We start from the raw sequence: 13,987 nt of genomic DNA on the forward strand, positions 1-13,987 counted from the left end.
GAGAAAGCTTGAACAAAAGACAAAATTATTATAAAAAAAACTTTGGTATCTTTTATGCTTTTGGTGCTCTCAAAACATATGTTTTGTAAAGATTTGAAGGTGTATTTTATTTGTTCATAGATCGAGCAAGAGACACAACATGCAACAAAATCGTTGCTTTGAAGAAAATGAGAATGGATGGAGAGAAATATGGTAAGTTTCAGACTGGTTCTAATCTATAACTGTAATGTTTCAGCTCTCATTTGGTTTACTGAACTTCAGCATGATTTTGAAATGAAAGATTTGCGAGGCAATAAAAAATTGTGATGTGAAGGTTTCTTACAATCTGTATCAGTATAAGATGTATGTGTTGACTATGCATGCATAGTTAAAGTTATTTACCTGTGTGGGTGTTGGGATCTGCTTTAATGTGTGTGAGTGTGTGTGAGTGTGTGTGTGCGTGCGCGCATGCGCGCGCATATTTAATTGATTATCAAAAAAGCTTGCATGAAAATATATGTAGCGCTATATAAACATGTATGTTATATGGTGTTTGTGAGCATGTCTTTGTGCGCATGTGTTTTACACAGATGTGGTGTATGGTTTATGGATCAATCTGCACGCTTTGACATCTTGATAACTGAAACTGTGTGTGTGTGTGTGTGTGTGTGTGTGTGTGTGTGTGTGTGTGTGTGTGTGTGTGCGCGTGCGTGCGTGCGTGTGTGTGTTATGCCCCCATGGATTTCTCTTTTCTTACAGGCATACCAATTAGTGGACTGAGGGAGATCAACATTCTGCTCAACTTGCGGCATGAGAACATCGTTCAGCTGAAGGAAGTAGTGGTGGGAAAGAGTCTGGAAAGGTGTGAACACCACTGCTCGTCTATATTCCATTCATCTTTCTTACTGTTGGCTACCTGAAATTGACAGTTTGATTTACACATGCATACTATACCATGACCCACTGGTGCAGATTCTGGCAGGGGTTTAATTCCTGTCCTGTGCAAAATACCCCTCCGACCTACCAAGCATAGAAATTGAATGTAGCTGCGGTTAATAGGAGACTCGATTAGTATATGTTACCAATGTTATTTCTCTTTATTGTGTGACATTTCATATTGGTAAGGTATCCGTTTTTTAAAATCATTTTTATTTAGCATTTCAGAGTACTTCTTTACCTGATTCATCTGTTTTGCTTTCCTGTTTAAAGAAGTCATCAATAACTTGAATAAGATATAAAAACAACAGAAAGCCTTTTTGATTGAGGGTAATAGCCATAGTTATGACTTATGTATTTATAGGAATATATGTGCATCAATATATGTGAACTAGGCTTCATTTTACCTTTTAAGTGTGATCAATAACATTTGATCTGATTGTTTTTTGTTGCTGTTTGTGAGTTTATTTAATGTTCTGTTCTTCTGTGTTAACATTCTAAATGCATTGATTTAGTGCTTTTGCTTTTTAAAAAACTCTTCTTTAATTTTTATTTTATTTTATAGCCTGTGTGGTATATTATTTCTTCCAATGAGATCATTAATTTTGTGTGCAGCATATTTCTAGTGATGGAATACTGTGAGCAAGATCTTGCCTCTCTACTGGACAATATGCCGGCGCCATTCTCCGAATCTCAGGTACACTCTCTTCTTCTTCTTCTTCTCGGTGAGTGGACTAATAGTAATGGTCGTGTTGGCCAAATAGTTAGAGCACCACATTCTTGCCTTAGTTTCCCCAAACTCATTCCCCAGTTTCAGCACTTGGTGGGTTTAGGGGAGAGAATTTTCCGAATTCTCAGGTCAACATATGTGCAGACCTCCTAGTGCCTGAACCACAGACATGTGTATATATACATGCTGAAGATCAAATGTGCGCATGGAGTCTGTAATCCATATCAGCATATCTGTGGGTAACGGAAGCATGAACATACCCAGCGTGCACACTTCTGAAAACAGAGTATGGCTGCCAACATGGCGGGGTAAAAACGGTCCTACACAGAAAAATCTATTTGTATAGATATATATAAGTGAATTGGGAGTTGAAACCCATGAATGCAGAAGGAGACTAATAGCATAAAAGAGAAAATTACCTGGACAGTTGTGTGAATTTTTGTTTAAAAAAACCCAACTTTTTTCTCTGTTTTGGTTTGATAGGAGTAGAGAGGCAGTACTGATCACTGGAACAAATGCAGCAGTCAGGTGTTTAACTCACTCAGTACGGCCAGTCCTCTCTTCTCCTCTACACAGACCCCTCGGATGTCCAGTGGGTGTCTGAATGACCCAACCTATAGCTTCCGTCGTCAGAATTGTGGTATTCTCTGTCAACATTCACGTCTTCAGTATAAGAGCCTTCCGCTTGCAATATTTTGATGATGGTAATTGGGGTGAAACACTGTTAACGTCGTCTCTTTCGCCGTTCGTATGGAAAGAGTTAAAGCATTGGTCTTTCGATCTGAGGGTCCTGGGTTTGAATCCCAGTCAAAGTGGATGGTCAGTGGTGGGTTAAGTTGGAAGAATTTTCTAATTTCCCAGGTCAACAGATGTGCTGACCTGCTAGTGCCTTAACCCCCTTCATGAGTATACGCAGAAGATCAAATGCTCATGTCAAATATCACATGATCAATGACAGCATTCGGTGGGTTATGGAATGAAGAACATTCCAAGCATGCATACCTCTCAGAATGGAGTATGGCTGCCTGCATGGTAGGGTGAAAATGGTCATGCAGTCCATCTGCACAAACAAATGAACATGGGGTTTGCAGTCCACAAATGCAATCAAAGTGAGAGTTATATGATTATACATCATTATTTGTTGTGCAGGTCAAATGCATTGTCCTTCACCTCTTGAAAGATATTCTCTCGAATATTGAACCTGAAATTCATACAGAGAAACGTGTTGCAATCGGAGTGATAGTTATATGATTACACATCATCATTTGTAGTGCAGGTCAAATGCATTGTTGTTCACCTCTTGAAAGATATTCTCTTGGATATTGAACCTTAAATTCATACAGAGAAATATGTTGCAATCAGAGTGATAGTTATATGCTTACACATCATCATTTGTAGTGCAGGTCAAATGCATTGTCCTTCAGCTCTTGAAAGATATTCTCTTGGATATTGAACCTGAAATGCACATATGGAAATGTGTTGCAATCAGAAGGACAGTTACATGATCACACATCATCATTAATTTCATTGTGCAGGTCAAATGCATTATCCTTCAGCTCTTGAAAGGGCTTCGCTATCTCCATGAAGCCTTCATCATTCATAGGTCAGTTGGCAGCTGTTTGAGGTTGTGTGGAATGTGTGATATAAACAGAAGAACTGCTGTGTGTGTGTGTGTGTGTGTGTGTGAATGTGTGATCTTTTGTGTGTGCATTTGAGTAGGCGCATGTGTGTGTGTGTGTTTGTGTATGTGCAAGTGTATGTGCTTTTGTGTATGTGTATTCTTGTTTTGTAATCTCTTTTCTGCAGGTAAACAGGGTCGATTAAGATTCAGCAAATTCACTAAAACTTGCAGTGTTAGGACACTTTCACATATACAAAGGAATATCAACATATAGTTATATTAACTTTGATGGAGATATTAAGATAAATTGAGGTAGTTTTTCTTCTTGTTGTTGTTTTCTGAAACGCTCCAAAAATTTGTGTGTGTGAGAGAGACAGAAAGTGCATGTCTTTGTTTAATGTCACACCATCATTTTGTTTCAGAGATCTCAAAGTCTCCAACCTGTTGATGACCGACAAAGGCTGTGTGAAGATAGGTAAGACAGTTCATTGTGAATTGTTTGACTTCATTTGACAAGAAAAAGGAGAAGAAATATTGTGAATAATTCCCCTAAGCACATTTTTTTGAGATCCATTGATTTGGAGTACTACAGTGTGAAATAGAAGAGAACAAGAAGAGAGTTTTAAAAGGCATATATATTCATGAACACAGCCACAGAGAGAGAAACATCACATTTGTTTCTGTATTTATCCTTTGTGCATTGTGCAGCGGACTTTGGACTGGCGAGGAACTATGGAATACCGCAGAAGCCAATGACGCCAAAAGTGGTCACATTATGGTATGGTGTGTGTGTGAAAGTGTGTATGTGCATGTGCTTGAAAGTGTGTGTGTGTATGGGTGTGGGTGTGTGTTTATCACATGTCCCAATTCTGTGGCATGAAGAAAAATATCCTCTCAGGTTTTGGTTGTCCAAGACATTTGATCTGTTGTTCTTTGTATGGGATTGTTGAAAGCGGAAGCGTGACGTAAAAGTGTTTGTGACATGTTTGCTGGAAAGCGTCCGTGATGTGCTTTTGCGTGTCTTGAAAAACTGATGTTGAGGACGAGAGAGGCAGAGAGTGTGAAAAAAAAAGTTCATAGTTTCTTCATTAAGAAGAAGAAGTTTGGAATAAAGTTAGTATTTATTTTGTATTTCTGATGTGTGTGTGGAGAAATGTGGATCTGAGCCATTAGACACTTGCCATTATGGTGTTCAAACTTTCGTCATAACAGGAATATCTGCCTTTTGTCCTGTTTTAGTTATCTCCATTCCACAAAAAGAGTGTTTAACTGAGGTAGCTCCTTCTGTAATTTTATTGTTTTTGAATGCACACATAACCCAAAGACTACTCTGAGTGTTTTCTTAAGAAGAAAAAAAGAATATTAATGTTACTCAATGGCAAAAGTCAATCTTATCAGCTTCAATTTGTTTATTTTTTTTGTTTGTTTGTTTATTTTTGTGCACAGGTACAGAGCCCCAGAACTTCTGCTAGGTTCCAAAACTCACACAACTGCAATCGACATGTGGTAAGGAAGGCAGCAAAAACCTTGTTATGTTAGTTTTTATTTTCATTCTTTTTTTTCTCTTTTTTAAGCAGATGTGGTGAAGCTCATATGGGATCAGTCCACACGCATTGACGTCTCATTGAAACTGAAACAGTTCCATTAGAAATTGAACAATTTCACCAGTTGCTGTTATGTTTGGTTGTTTGCTTGTCTCAAGTATCAAGAGCCATAACTAATGTGTGTAAAACAGCACTACATATATTAGTCCATATTGATCTAAATGTAGCACCATTTGCATTTTTCATGCTAATCTAATAATGCTGCTCGTGCTATCCATTGCGATGGCAACTGTTGGCTTTATTGTAATTCAGGAATTTAGAGTTAGGCAATGTTGACAACAGTCGGAAAGAAGAAAGGTTAATGAGTGAATTTTTCCATTCTGCATTCCAGGGCAACGAGTCTTGCATTCACTGGCATGTACATGTGTGGTTTTAGGTGTATGCTGTTAAGACAGCCATACTCAGTTTTGGGGGACGTGCATGCTGGGTATGTTCGTGTTTCCATAACCCACTGATTGCTGACATGGATTAGATTATCTTTAATGTGTGTATGTAATGTTCTGCATGTGTATATGCATATGAAGGGGATCGAGGCACAGGCAAGTGTGCAGATGTGATGATGTGGGATATTAGAAATGTCTCCACGCTTAACCCACCCGTCTCAGCAGTGATTGGAACCCAGGACTATCATACTGCCAGCGTGAGTCCTGTGCTGTAACCACTCGGCTGTCGTGCCCATGGTTGATGATTGGATGACGGGTGCAATAGCTGAGTGGTTAAAGCATTGGACTTTCAATCTGAGGTTCGAATCTTGGTAAAGGCGCCTGGTGGGTAAAGGGTGGAGATTTTTCCTATCTCCCAGGTTAACATATGTCCAGACCTATTAGTGCCAGAACCAACTTCATGTGTATACCAAGCAGAAGATCAAATACGCATGTTAAAGATCCTGTAATCCATGTCAGTGTTTGGTGGGTCATGGAAACAAGAATATACCCAGCATGCACACCCCCGATTATGGAGTATGGCTGCCTACATGGCGGGGTAGATAAACAAAACAGTCATACACGTAAAATGTTGTATGTCTATATGAGTATATGTGTGCATGACTGAAACCTGATTGAATGACACAGGAAATGAATGATGAGCATCTAAATGGCAGCCATCAGTCAGCTCTACCCAGGTAGGCTGCCTGTTGTGCAAATGACCCGGAGTTTGTGAAGTGCTTAGAGCTTGGTCTCTGACTGAGGATAGGCGCCATATAAATATCCCTATCATCATCATCATGGCATGGCAGGTCAGCTGGGTGCATTCTGGGAGAGCTGCTGGGCCACAAACCGCTGATGCCGGGCCGTTCGGACCTCCAGCAGGTGGAGCTGATCATGGACCTCCTGGGGACCCCCAACGACACCATCTGGCCTGTGAGTGATGCAGGAGGTTTTTGTATTGTGTTGCATTGTATTGTGTTACTCTTTTTGTCACTCACTTAGAACTGCTTTTCGTTGAGGTTTACAAATCTTCTTTAGAAAATGCAATAAAATCAGTACCTCTCGATTGATGTTATTCCTTTGAATTCAAAGATGACGGTGGCTTCAAAAATCAGATGGAAAATCAGTGTCTGTGGGTCCAGAGGTGACTGACATTGATTATCGGATGAATCACAGACATCTCATACTGACTGCCAGTCCTTTTGTTTTTCTGTCTCTAATATTGCTTTGCAAGTATCTGTTTTGTCATTAATAAGTCTGCATCAGTTTTTTGTTTTTGTTCCGTTTGTTTCTTTTTAAACAAAATGTGCTTGTTCCCACTGGTTGTCAACAGGGGTTTTCACAGCTTCCAGCCTTTGAACAGTTCACCTTGAAGAAACAGCCGTAAGTGGACATATTTATTTATGTGCTGTGATGGTCAGAATGATACATACCCTGGTGATTGTGTTTTTGATATTATTATAGTTACATGTTCTGCATTGTCAGATACATGTTTGAATAGATGTTAGCAGGTTCCTGACTTGTACACATTCACACACACACACGCACACATGCATGCACACATTCAAGCGCTAACTCATGCACACAGATACTCACTCACACACACACACACACACACACACACACACACACACACACATAGAGTCTAGAATTACCAGTGTGACTGGACATTAAACAAGATTCCTCCTACACACACGCATGCACGCATGCACTCTGTCTCTCGCTCTTTTTTTTTCTGTATGTCCACATGCTTGTCTGTCTTTGCATCTTTTGTGTGAGTGTGTGTGTGTGTGTGTGTGTGTGAGCATGCGTGAAGTGGGGTTGGGGTAGAAGGACTGTGTTTAAGCTGTGGTGTTTGCATGCCCTTTTTTTCTTTCTCTCGTATGCTATTTTCTTTTATTCTGCTCTGGGTGGAATGGCTTTGAAGTTTGGGATAATTGGGAAATAGGAATGTATGTGTTTTCATTATGTTTTTGTTACAAGTGCGTGGGGCGTGGAATGTAATGATCTGTGTGTACTGTCAGTGTGCGTTATGTTCGGGTTTTCTCTCTCACACACCACACACACTCTTCCAGTTTCAGGTATAAAATTAAGTCCGCTATAACGTTGGTAGTGTTTGCCAACTCTGATTTCTTTTTTCACAAGCAAAACAAAACATAGATAATTCTCCACATATTACTGTTCAGTCATCAAATCTTAATATATTTTCATAGGTTAATTATTACCAGTTTATAATCATGCACTCAACAAGATTCATCTATCACATCATCACTTCTTCAACCAAAGCAGAATCTCAGAAAAAAATAATAATCTTTTCTTCTCTTGTGCAGTGTCTTTTCCAAATTCACATCCACCACAAAAAAACCCAAAAAAACTATACATATATCTTCAACAACAAAACTAAAGTATGTTTCATCACCCAACACAGACCACTTAGTGTCCTCTGCTCACTAATTCAGCAGGTAAATATAATGTTTGTTTTTCTTTTCAACAAAGACTAATAATGTCCTCTGCTCATAAATTTAGCAGATAAATATGTTTGTTTGTTTGTTTTTTTTCAACATTGACTAATAATGTCCTCTGCTCATAAGTTTAGCAGGTAAATATAATGTACGTTAAAAAATTTTTTATTTTATTTCATTGCCTTTGAGGATTTTTATTTATTTAACACTCCCCTCTTTATGAAGATGAATGAACTTTTATGAAGGCTGAAGACCCAAACATCAGCGTTCCTCTCTTCAGGTGGTCCAACCACCAACATCAAGCCCAGTCCAAGGCTCTCCGCTACAGAAACATGTAGCAGGTATATGTTTGAGCCGGTCTCGGAAAATGGTGTTCACCTCTGAATGTTAATTGAATGACTGACCAAAAAAACTCTCACTCCTGCAAGAGCTCCCAAAAAAGGGGGACTGAACTCTTAGTTAAAAAAATTAATTCCTCTCCATTCGGAGTACTCCCCAAATTCAGAGCACTTCTAAAACGCCTTCGTCACAGTTTTCATTTATTTTCTTTTGCTTCCTTTTTGCTTTTTTAACTTTAGTCCCTCTCATGGCAAGGGCTAAATGTAAAAAAGTATGTTAGTGGCTTATCTATCACCCAGGATAATAAAGATTTTGTCTGATTGTCTGTCTTGAGTTTCTACATGCTCACACTCATATACATAAAGAATTTTCCATCCTGACACACTAAGCAAAAAGAAAAAAAGAAGTAATAACAAAAAGAAATAGAGGGCCCACAGCAGTGATCATTATCATCATAACCAATGTATGAACACCATTCTGACAGGTACAACAACCTACGGCACAACTTCCCTTGGCTGTCAGAGTCTGGCATTCGTCTCCTGAATGGATTGTTCATGTACAATCCGCAAAAACGGTCAGTATAATACACTTGGCTAATAGCTTGCCTAACCCACTGCTGTTGTAACCAAGTTTCACTTGTAAAGAAAAAGAATGGCATACACTCAGCGAGGATGGTTAAGTTTCAATATTTATTGGGGGAAAATATTTTTAAGTTTAGTGTGTGTGCACGTGTGTATGTTTATTGTTTTTGGCCATCAGTTTTACATATTTTCACAATAGGTGATATTAGACACACAAAAAAACAAACAAAAGAAAAAAGCACACACACACACACACACATGAAAAAAAGGCTGGTGGATTGGAGGGTGGTGGTGGTGTAATGATAGATATGGGAGTGGACACCGGAGCGTACATGATATGTGTGTGTATGCGCGCGTGCTTGCGTGCTTGTGATCATTTTTATCAGCGGTCGAATGTATGTGGGTGTGTGCACATGGTATTCATCTCTACGTTTCATGTTTCATTAGACAGGCCCACAAAGTTGCTGTTTCATTATATCTCTTAATAGAGCATGGAACCCAGAAGAATAGATTGAAGCCAGAAATCAAGCCGTCTTTCTGAGTTCAACAGCTGGTTAATACTGTAAATAGGAGCAGAAATCAAGTCATCTTTCCCAGTTCAACTGCTGGTTATACTGTCTCTCTTTCAGAGCCAGTGCTGAAGATTGCTTGGAACACTCCTACTTCAAAGAACAGCCCTACCGTAAGTACATCATGTAGTTATAGAGGACAGCCTTAAGTACATCATTTAACTATAGAGGACAGCCATACTGAAAGTACATCATGTAGCTATAGAGGACAGCCATACTGAAAGTACATCATGTAGCTGTTGAGGACAGCCATACTGAAAGTACATCATGTAGCTGTTGAGGACAGCCATACTGTAAGTACATCATGTAGCTGTTGAGGACAGCCATACCGTAAGTACATCATGTAGCTATTGAGGACAGCCATACTGTAAGTACATCATGTAGCAATAGAAGACAGCCATTCTATAAATACATCATGTAGCTATTGAGGACAGCCATACTGTACTTGTACATCATGTAGCTATAGAGGACGGCCATACTGTAAGTACACCATGTAGTTATGGAGGACAGCCATACTGTAAGTACATCATGTAGTTATAGAGGACAGCGATAATATAAGTACCTCATGTATCTGTAGAGGACAGCCATACTGTAACTTAGTGTAAGTACATAATGTAGCTATAGAGGACAGCGATGCTATAAGTACATCATGTAGCTATAGAGGACAGCCATACTGTAAGTACATAATGTAGCTATAGAGGACAGCCATGCCAGAAGTACATGATGTAGTTAAAGAGAACAGCCATACCATAAGTACGTCAGGAAGTTGTAGAGGACAACACACACACATAAACAGCCACCCACACTTTCTCACAGCCTGTAATAAAGCAAAAGGAATGTGTGGCAAAATATATATGTCTGATCGATGATCTGAAGTTCACCCAAAGTGACAGCATCATGCTGACTGGATGGCAGCTGGTTAGTGAAACTAAAACCACATTCCCGAACTGCCTGTGGAAATTTTGACAGCTTTTCACTGGAAGAATGAAGAGTACAAGAAGAGTTGTGCCTGAAAAGTAAAGCAGATAAGTAATGACCCATCAATATAGCTATAGGCAAGTACGGCGACTTTGTATTCACATCGACATTTTACAGGGAGCCAGTGCAGCCCTTTCAAAAGAGGTGATACTTTTTTCCTTTTTTTTTTTTTTGAAGAGCAGGTCTCGGTCACTGATTTGAGCTCCTTTGCATTTGTTTTTTTTAGGGGGGTTTGTCATTTTTGACTCACTCGTGTAAAGAAAGTGAGTCTATGTTTTAACCCGGTGTTCGGTTGTCTCTCTGTGTGTGTGTGTGTCTGTGTCTGTGTGTCCGTGGTAAACCTTAATATTGCCATTTTCCTTGCAAATACTTTGTCAGTTGACACCAAATTTGGCATAAAAATAGGAAAATTCAGTTCTTTCCAGTCATCTGGTTTAAAACAATATTGCACCTCTGGGATGGGCACAAAAAAATTAAAAAAGAAGCCAAATTATATGCAAACTGAATCTACTGTTATATTTATATATTTTTTTATTCTCTAAACTTGGCACTTTGATCTGATATTCTTACACAACAACAAGAGCAGTCATTTTTATTGTTTGTTGGGTTTTTGTTTTGGTTTTTTTCCATTTCCCCTTCACATTGACATTTCCCTTTGACGGGCGCAATAGCTGAGTGGTTAAAGCGTTGGACTGTCAATCTGAGGGTCCCGGGTTCGAATCACGGTGATGGTGCCTGGTGGGTAAAGGGTGGAGATTTTTCCGATCTCCCAGGTCAACATATGTGCAGACATGCTAGTGCCTGAACCCCCTTCGTGTGTATATGCAAGCAGAAGATCAAATACGCACGTTAAAGATCCTGTAATCCATGTCAGCGTTCGGTGGGTTATGGAAACAAGAACATACCCAGCATGCACACCCCCGAAAACGGAGTATGGCTGCCTACATGGCGGGGTAAAAACGGTCATACACGTAAAAGCCCACTCGTGTGCATACGAGTGAACGTGGGAGTTGCAGCCCACGAACGCAGAAGAAGAAGACATTTCCCTTTCATGAATCATTCTGAGCTCCCAATCCCTTACCAACCTGCCATACCTTATAGTCAGTCATACCTTTGTTGTGTTGGATATTTGTTTACTATAAATGAGTGTTCTTACTGTTCTGAGGGAGAATGGTTGGACTTTTGTGTTGTTCTATGAAGGTAGGGTAGCTAGGCCTAATTGTGAACGATACAGTTGAAGCAACCAGTTCAATGTGTGTATTGTACAGATAACAGGTTGTATGATGGTCAAATGTAGCTCTTCTGTTTTTGAAGGCTTTCTGTGATTGGTTGCACCAGGAAAAGTTTGTCTGCTTCATTTCAGTGTTTTTTTAAATGGTTGAAATAGCGAGGGTGCCTGAGGGAAAATGCGAACGAGCAAGTCTAATTGTGAATGATGGGTTTGGGTGCATGTGGACAATTAAACCAGAAGCAGGTCTTGAACTCATTAGACATAACATTGGAACATCGCACCAGATTGTTGTATTGTTGGTTTTGATCACACTTTTGAGAGTGCTTAGTAACTGTGCAGCCTTGTTTAGCAAATAGACTTATGTCAAAATATCCTATGGTCTAATTGCAAATGACTTTATTTTGGAGATTTCTGTCAAAACTGATGTTCTGATCTGTCACCAACATGCTTTTTAAAAGTCTCCCAGCTCAGGTAATGCACATTCAACATATCCAATCAAATCAGCTATCTTAAAGTGTGTCAAAGTTCAAGTCTGATTACTTGCTTCCCTTGACTTTAGGATTTTGAGAGCATGTTTGTGAACTTGGTCAGCAGCCAGTGGTGCGTGAAGAGAAGAATAAGCACTGAAATAGCTGATGTTGACTAGTTCTTGGAAATGGATATTCATTAAGGCATCAGAACAAGGTTGAAACAGATGTTAAATTGTGAAATGTGTGTAGTGAGAACACTTTGAAGTGGGGCGGTACATGAACTGTTGGCAGTTACACACTGTTTGCAATTAGGTCTACCTAGCCAAATGTATGTTGCCTTTTTGTCAGCAAAGATCTTTCTTAGAGATGATTAGTCATTCTTGTATCTTGTATACCTCTGCTCTTTTGCCACAGTCCCAAGGTTAGCAGTTCACTTTGATCTATTGTCTGATTGCCATGAGGTCACACACCATAGGAGTCCCTGCTCTGCTGCTGTCAGATCATTGGGGTCTGTTTGTGCCTGTGTGCGTTTCTGTGTGTATTTGCGCACTTGTGTCGGTGTGTGTGCCTGGGTGCACTGAGTGTGATCCATTTTCATTCCTTTCATTCCAGTTGTTTGCCTTGTACATGTCTTTCCCTTTGCTATAAAGTATTTATTTGTGTATTCTAATGTATTTAGTTGTTTGTTTATTTTATCTTATTATTTTTACTATACTTTCTAGTAAATGTTTTATACAAACCTGGGATAGGCTTTCAAAGCTCTGATCAGCATGTTGGGTTTATGCAAAGCTCAGGTAACTGCTGGCTTTGTTTTTTTTTTTGGTTTTTTTTTGTTTGTTTGTTTTTTGCAGAGATTCAGTGTTGCTTATATGGATCGGTCTGAACACACTAACTTGAAACTGAATCACATATTAAACCTTCTCCTGAGAATAAGAGTAGTGTTGATCAGGAAATTTGAGCAGAATTCTCAAAGACACATTCACGCAGTCTTTAGAATAGAGCATATTCAGCTCTGGCCAATCGCCAGCAGCGTGCCCCCAAACTTCACAATCACTGGCGTGTAATGTGGGTTCAGGTCTGAATGTAGAGTTTATCATGACATGGAGAAATGAAATGGATAAAAGAAAAGTGACAGAACGAACCGGTTTTGATTCTCAGAAAGAAAAGTTGTAGATCAGAGAGGAAATCTTGAAACGCTGTTCATTATAATAATGCTTTCGTTTGTTCAACAATATCTTTTTCATTAAAAAAAAAAAAAAAAAAAAAAAATTAAATATTTGATATTTCTTTGTTCATATTGATGTTAAGTGAACACCTGAAAATGAAGTATGGCTACCTACATGGCAGGGTAAAATCCATCATGCACATAAAAGCTGACTTGGAGATACAAGTGAATGTGTGAGTCACAGGCCACAAAGAAGACGACGAAGAAGATATTAACTGTTACTTACCTTTCTTTTATATATTCCAGCCTGTGACCCGGAGTTCATGCCGTCGTTCCCTCAGCACAGATTGAAACGCAGGAATCCAGAACCAGAACCGGAACAGTAAGTAAACCAGTATGGGTCTGGATTCAAAACCAGATCACTTGAATGCCTTGCCTCATCTTTGGACTGGATTCAAAAGAAGGGAAATGACAGGAATTGTAGCTGCAGTTTTGGATCAGATTGAAAACATTGAATGCTGTGTCTTACCATTAGATCAGATTCAAGGGAAGGAAAATAATCAGTCTCCCAGGTCAACAGATGTACAGACTAGCTAATGCCTTAACTCTTTCCGGACGAAGGAATGCTCACGCATTCCTACACAAAACGTATTCGGTTTCGGACGAAGGAATGGAATAGCATTCTCTGAAAGTAAAATTCCATCATGCGCTGTACACGTGATTTTGTGATTAGCCAAGCAGAGTGCGCTATTCTGGGTCACTCCACAATCGAACAGTATGATTGGTTAGTCTGGGATGTGTGGCCTGTCTCGCACACACGCTGACAAAGTCACTGACCGGTCGTCTGCTCGCGTGCCAGCCCGTTAGCAAAGCGGCCTCTTCTCAGAATGTTGTGAA

At 39.5% G+C, this 13,987-nt stretch overlaps 1 protein-coding gene across 1 annotated transcript in view; it reads left to right on the forward strand.

The window, feature by feature from the left end:
* LOC143286110 (cyclin-dependent kinase 10-like) overlaps positions 1 to 13,987 on the forward strand; it is a 22,674-nt gene that overhangs the window by 1,323 nt on the left and 7,364 nt on the right. Inside the window, exons 3-14 of the mRNA XM_076593701.1 lie at positions 121 to 192; positions 739 to 841; positions 1,531 to 1,612; positions 3,181 to 3,248; positions 3,689 to 3,741; positions 3,975 to 4,044; positions 4,713 to 4,772; positions 6,105 to 6,228; positions 6,629 to 6,678; positions 8,581 to 8,670; positions 9,307 to 9,359; positions 13,397 to 13,472. Coding sequence (XP_076449816.1) covers positions 121 to 192; positions 739 to 841; positions 1,531 to 1,612; positions 3,181 to 3,248; positions 3,689 to 3,741; positions 3,975 to 4,044; positions 4,713 to 4,772; positions 6,105 to 6,228; positions 6,629 to 6,678; positions 8,581 to 8,670; positions 9,307 to 9,359; positions 13,397 to 13,472 — 901 coding nt within the window. The remainder of the gene's footprint in view (positions 1 to 120; positions 193 to 738; positions 842 to 1,530; positions 1,613 to 3,180; positions 3,249 to 3,688; positions 3,742 to 3,974; positions 4,045 to 4,712; positions 4,773 to 6,104; positions 6,229 to 6,628; positions 6,679 to 8,580; positions 8,671 to 9,306; positions 9,360 to 13,396; positions 13,473 to 13,987) is intronic.

Source organism: Babylonia areolata, chromosome 9, assembly GCF_041734735.1.
Source record: "Babylonia areolata isolate BAREFJ2019XMU chromosome 9, ASM4173473v1, whole genome shotgun sequence".
Taxonomy (NCBI): Eukaryota; Metazoa; Mollusca; class Gastropoda; order Neogastropoda; family Buccinidae; genus Babylonia; species Babylonia areolata.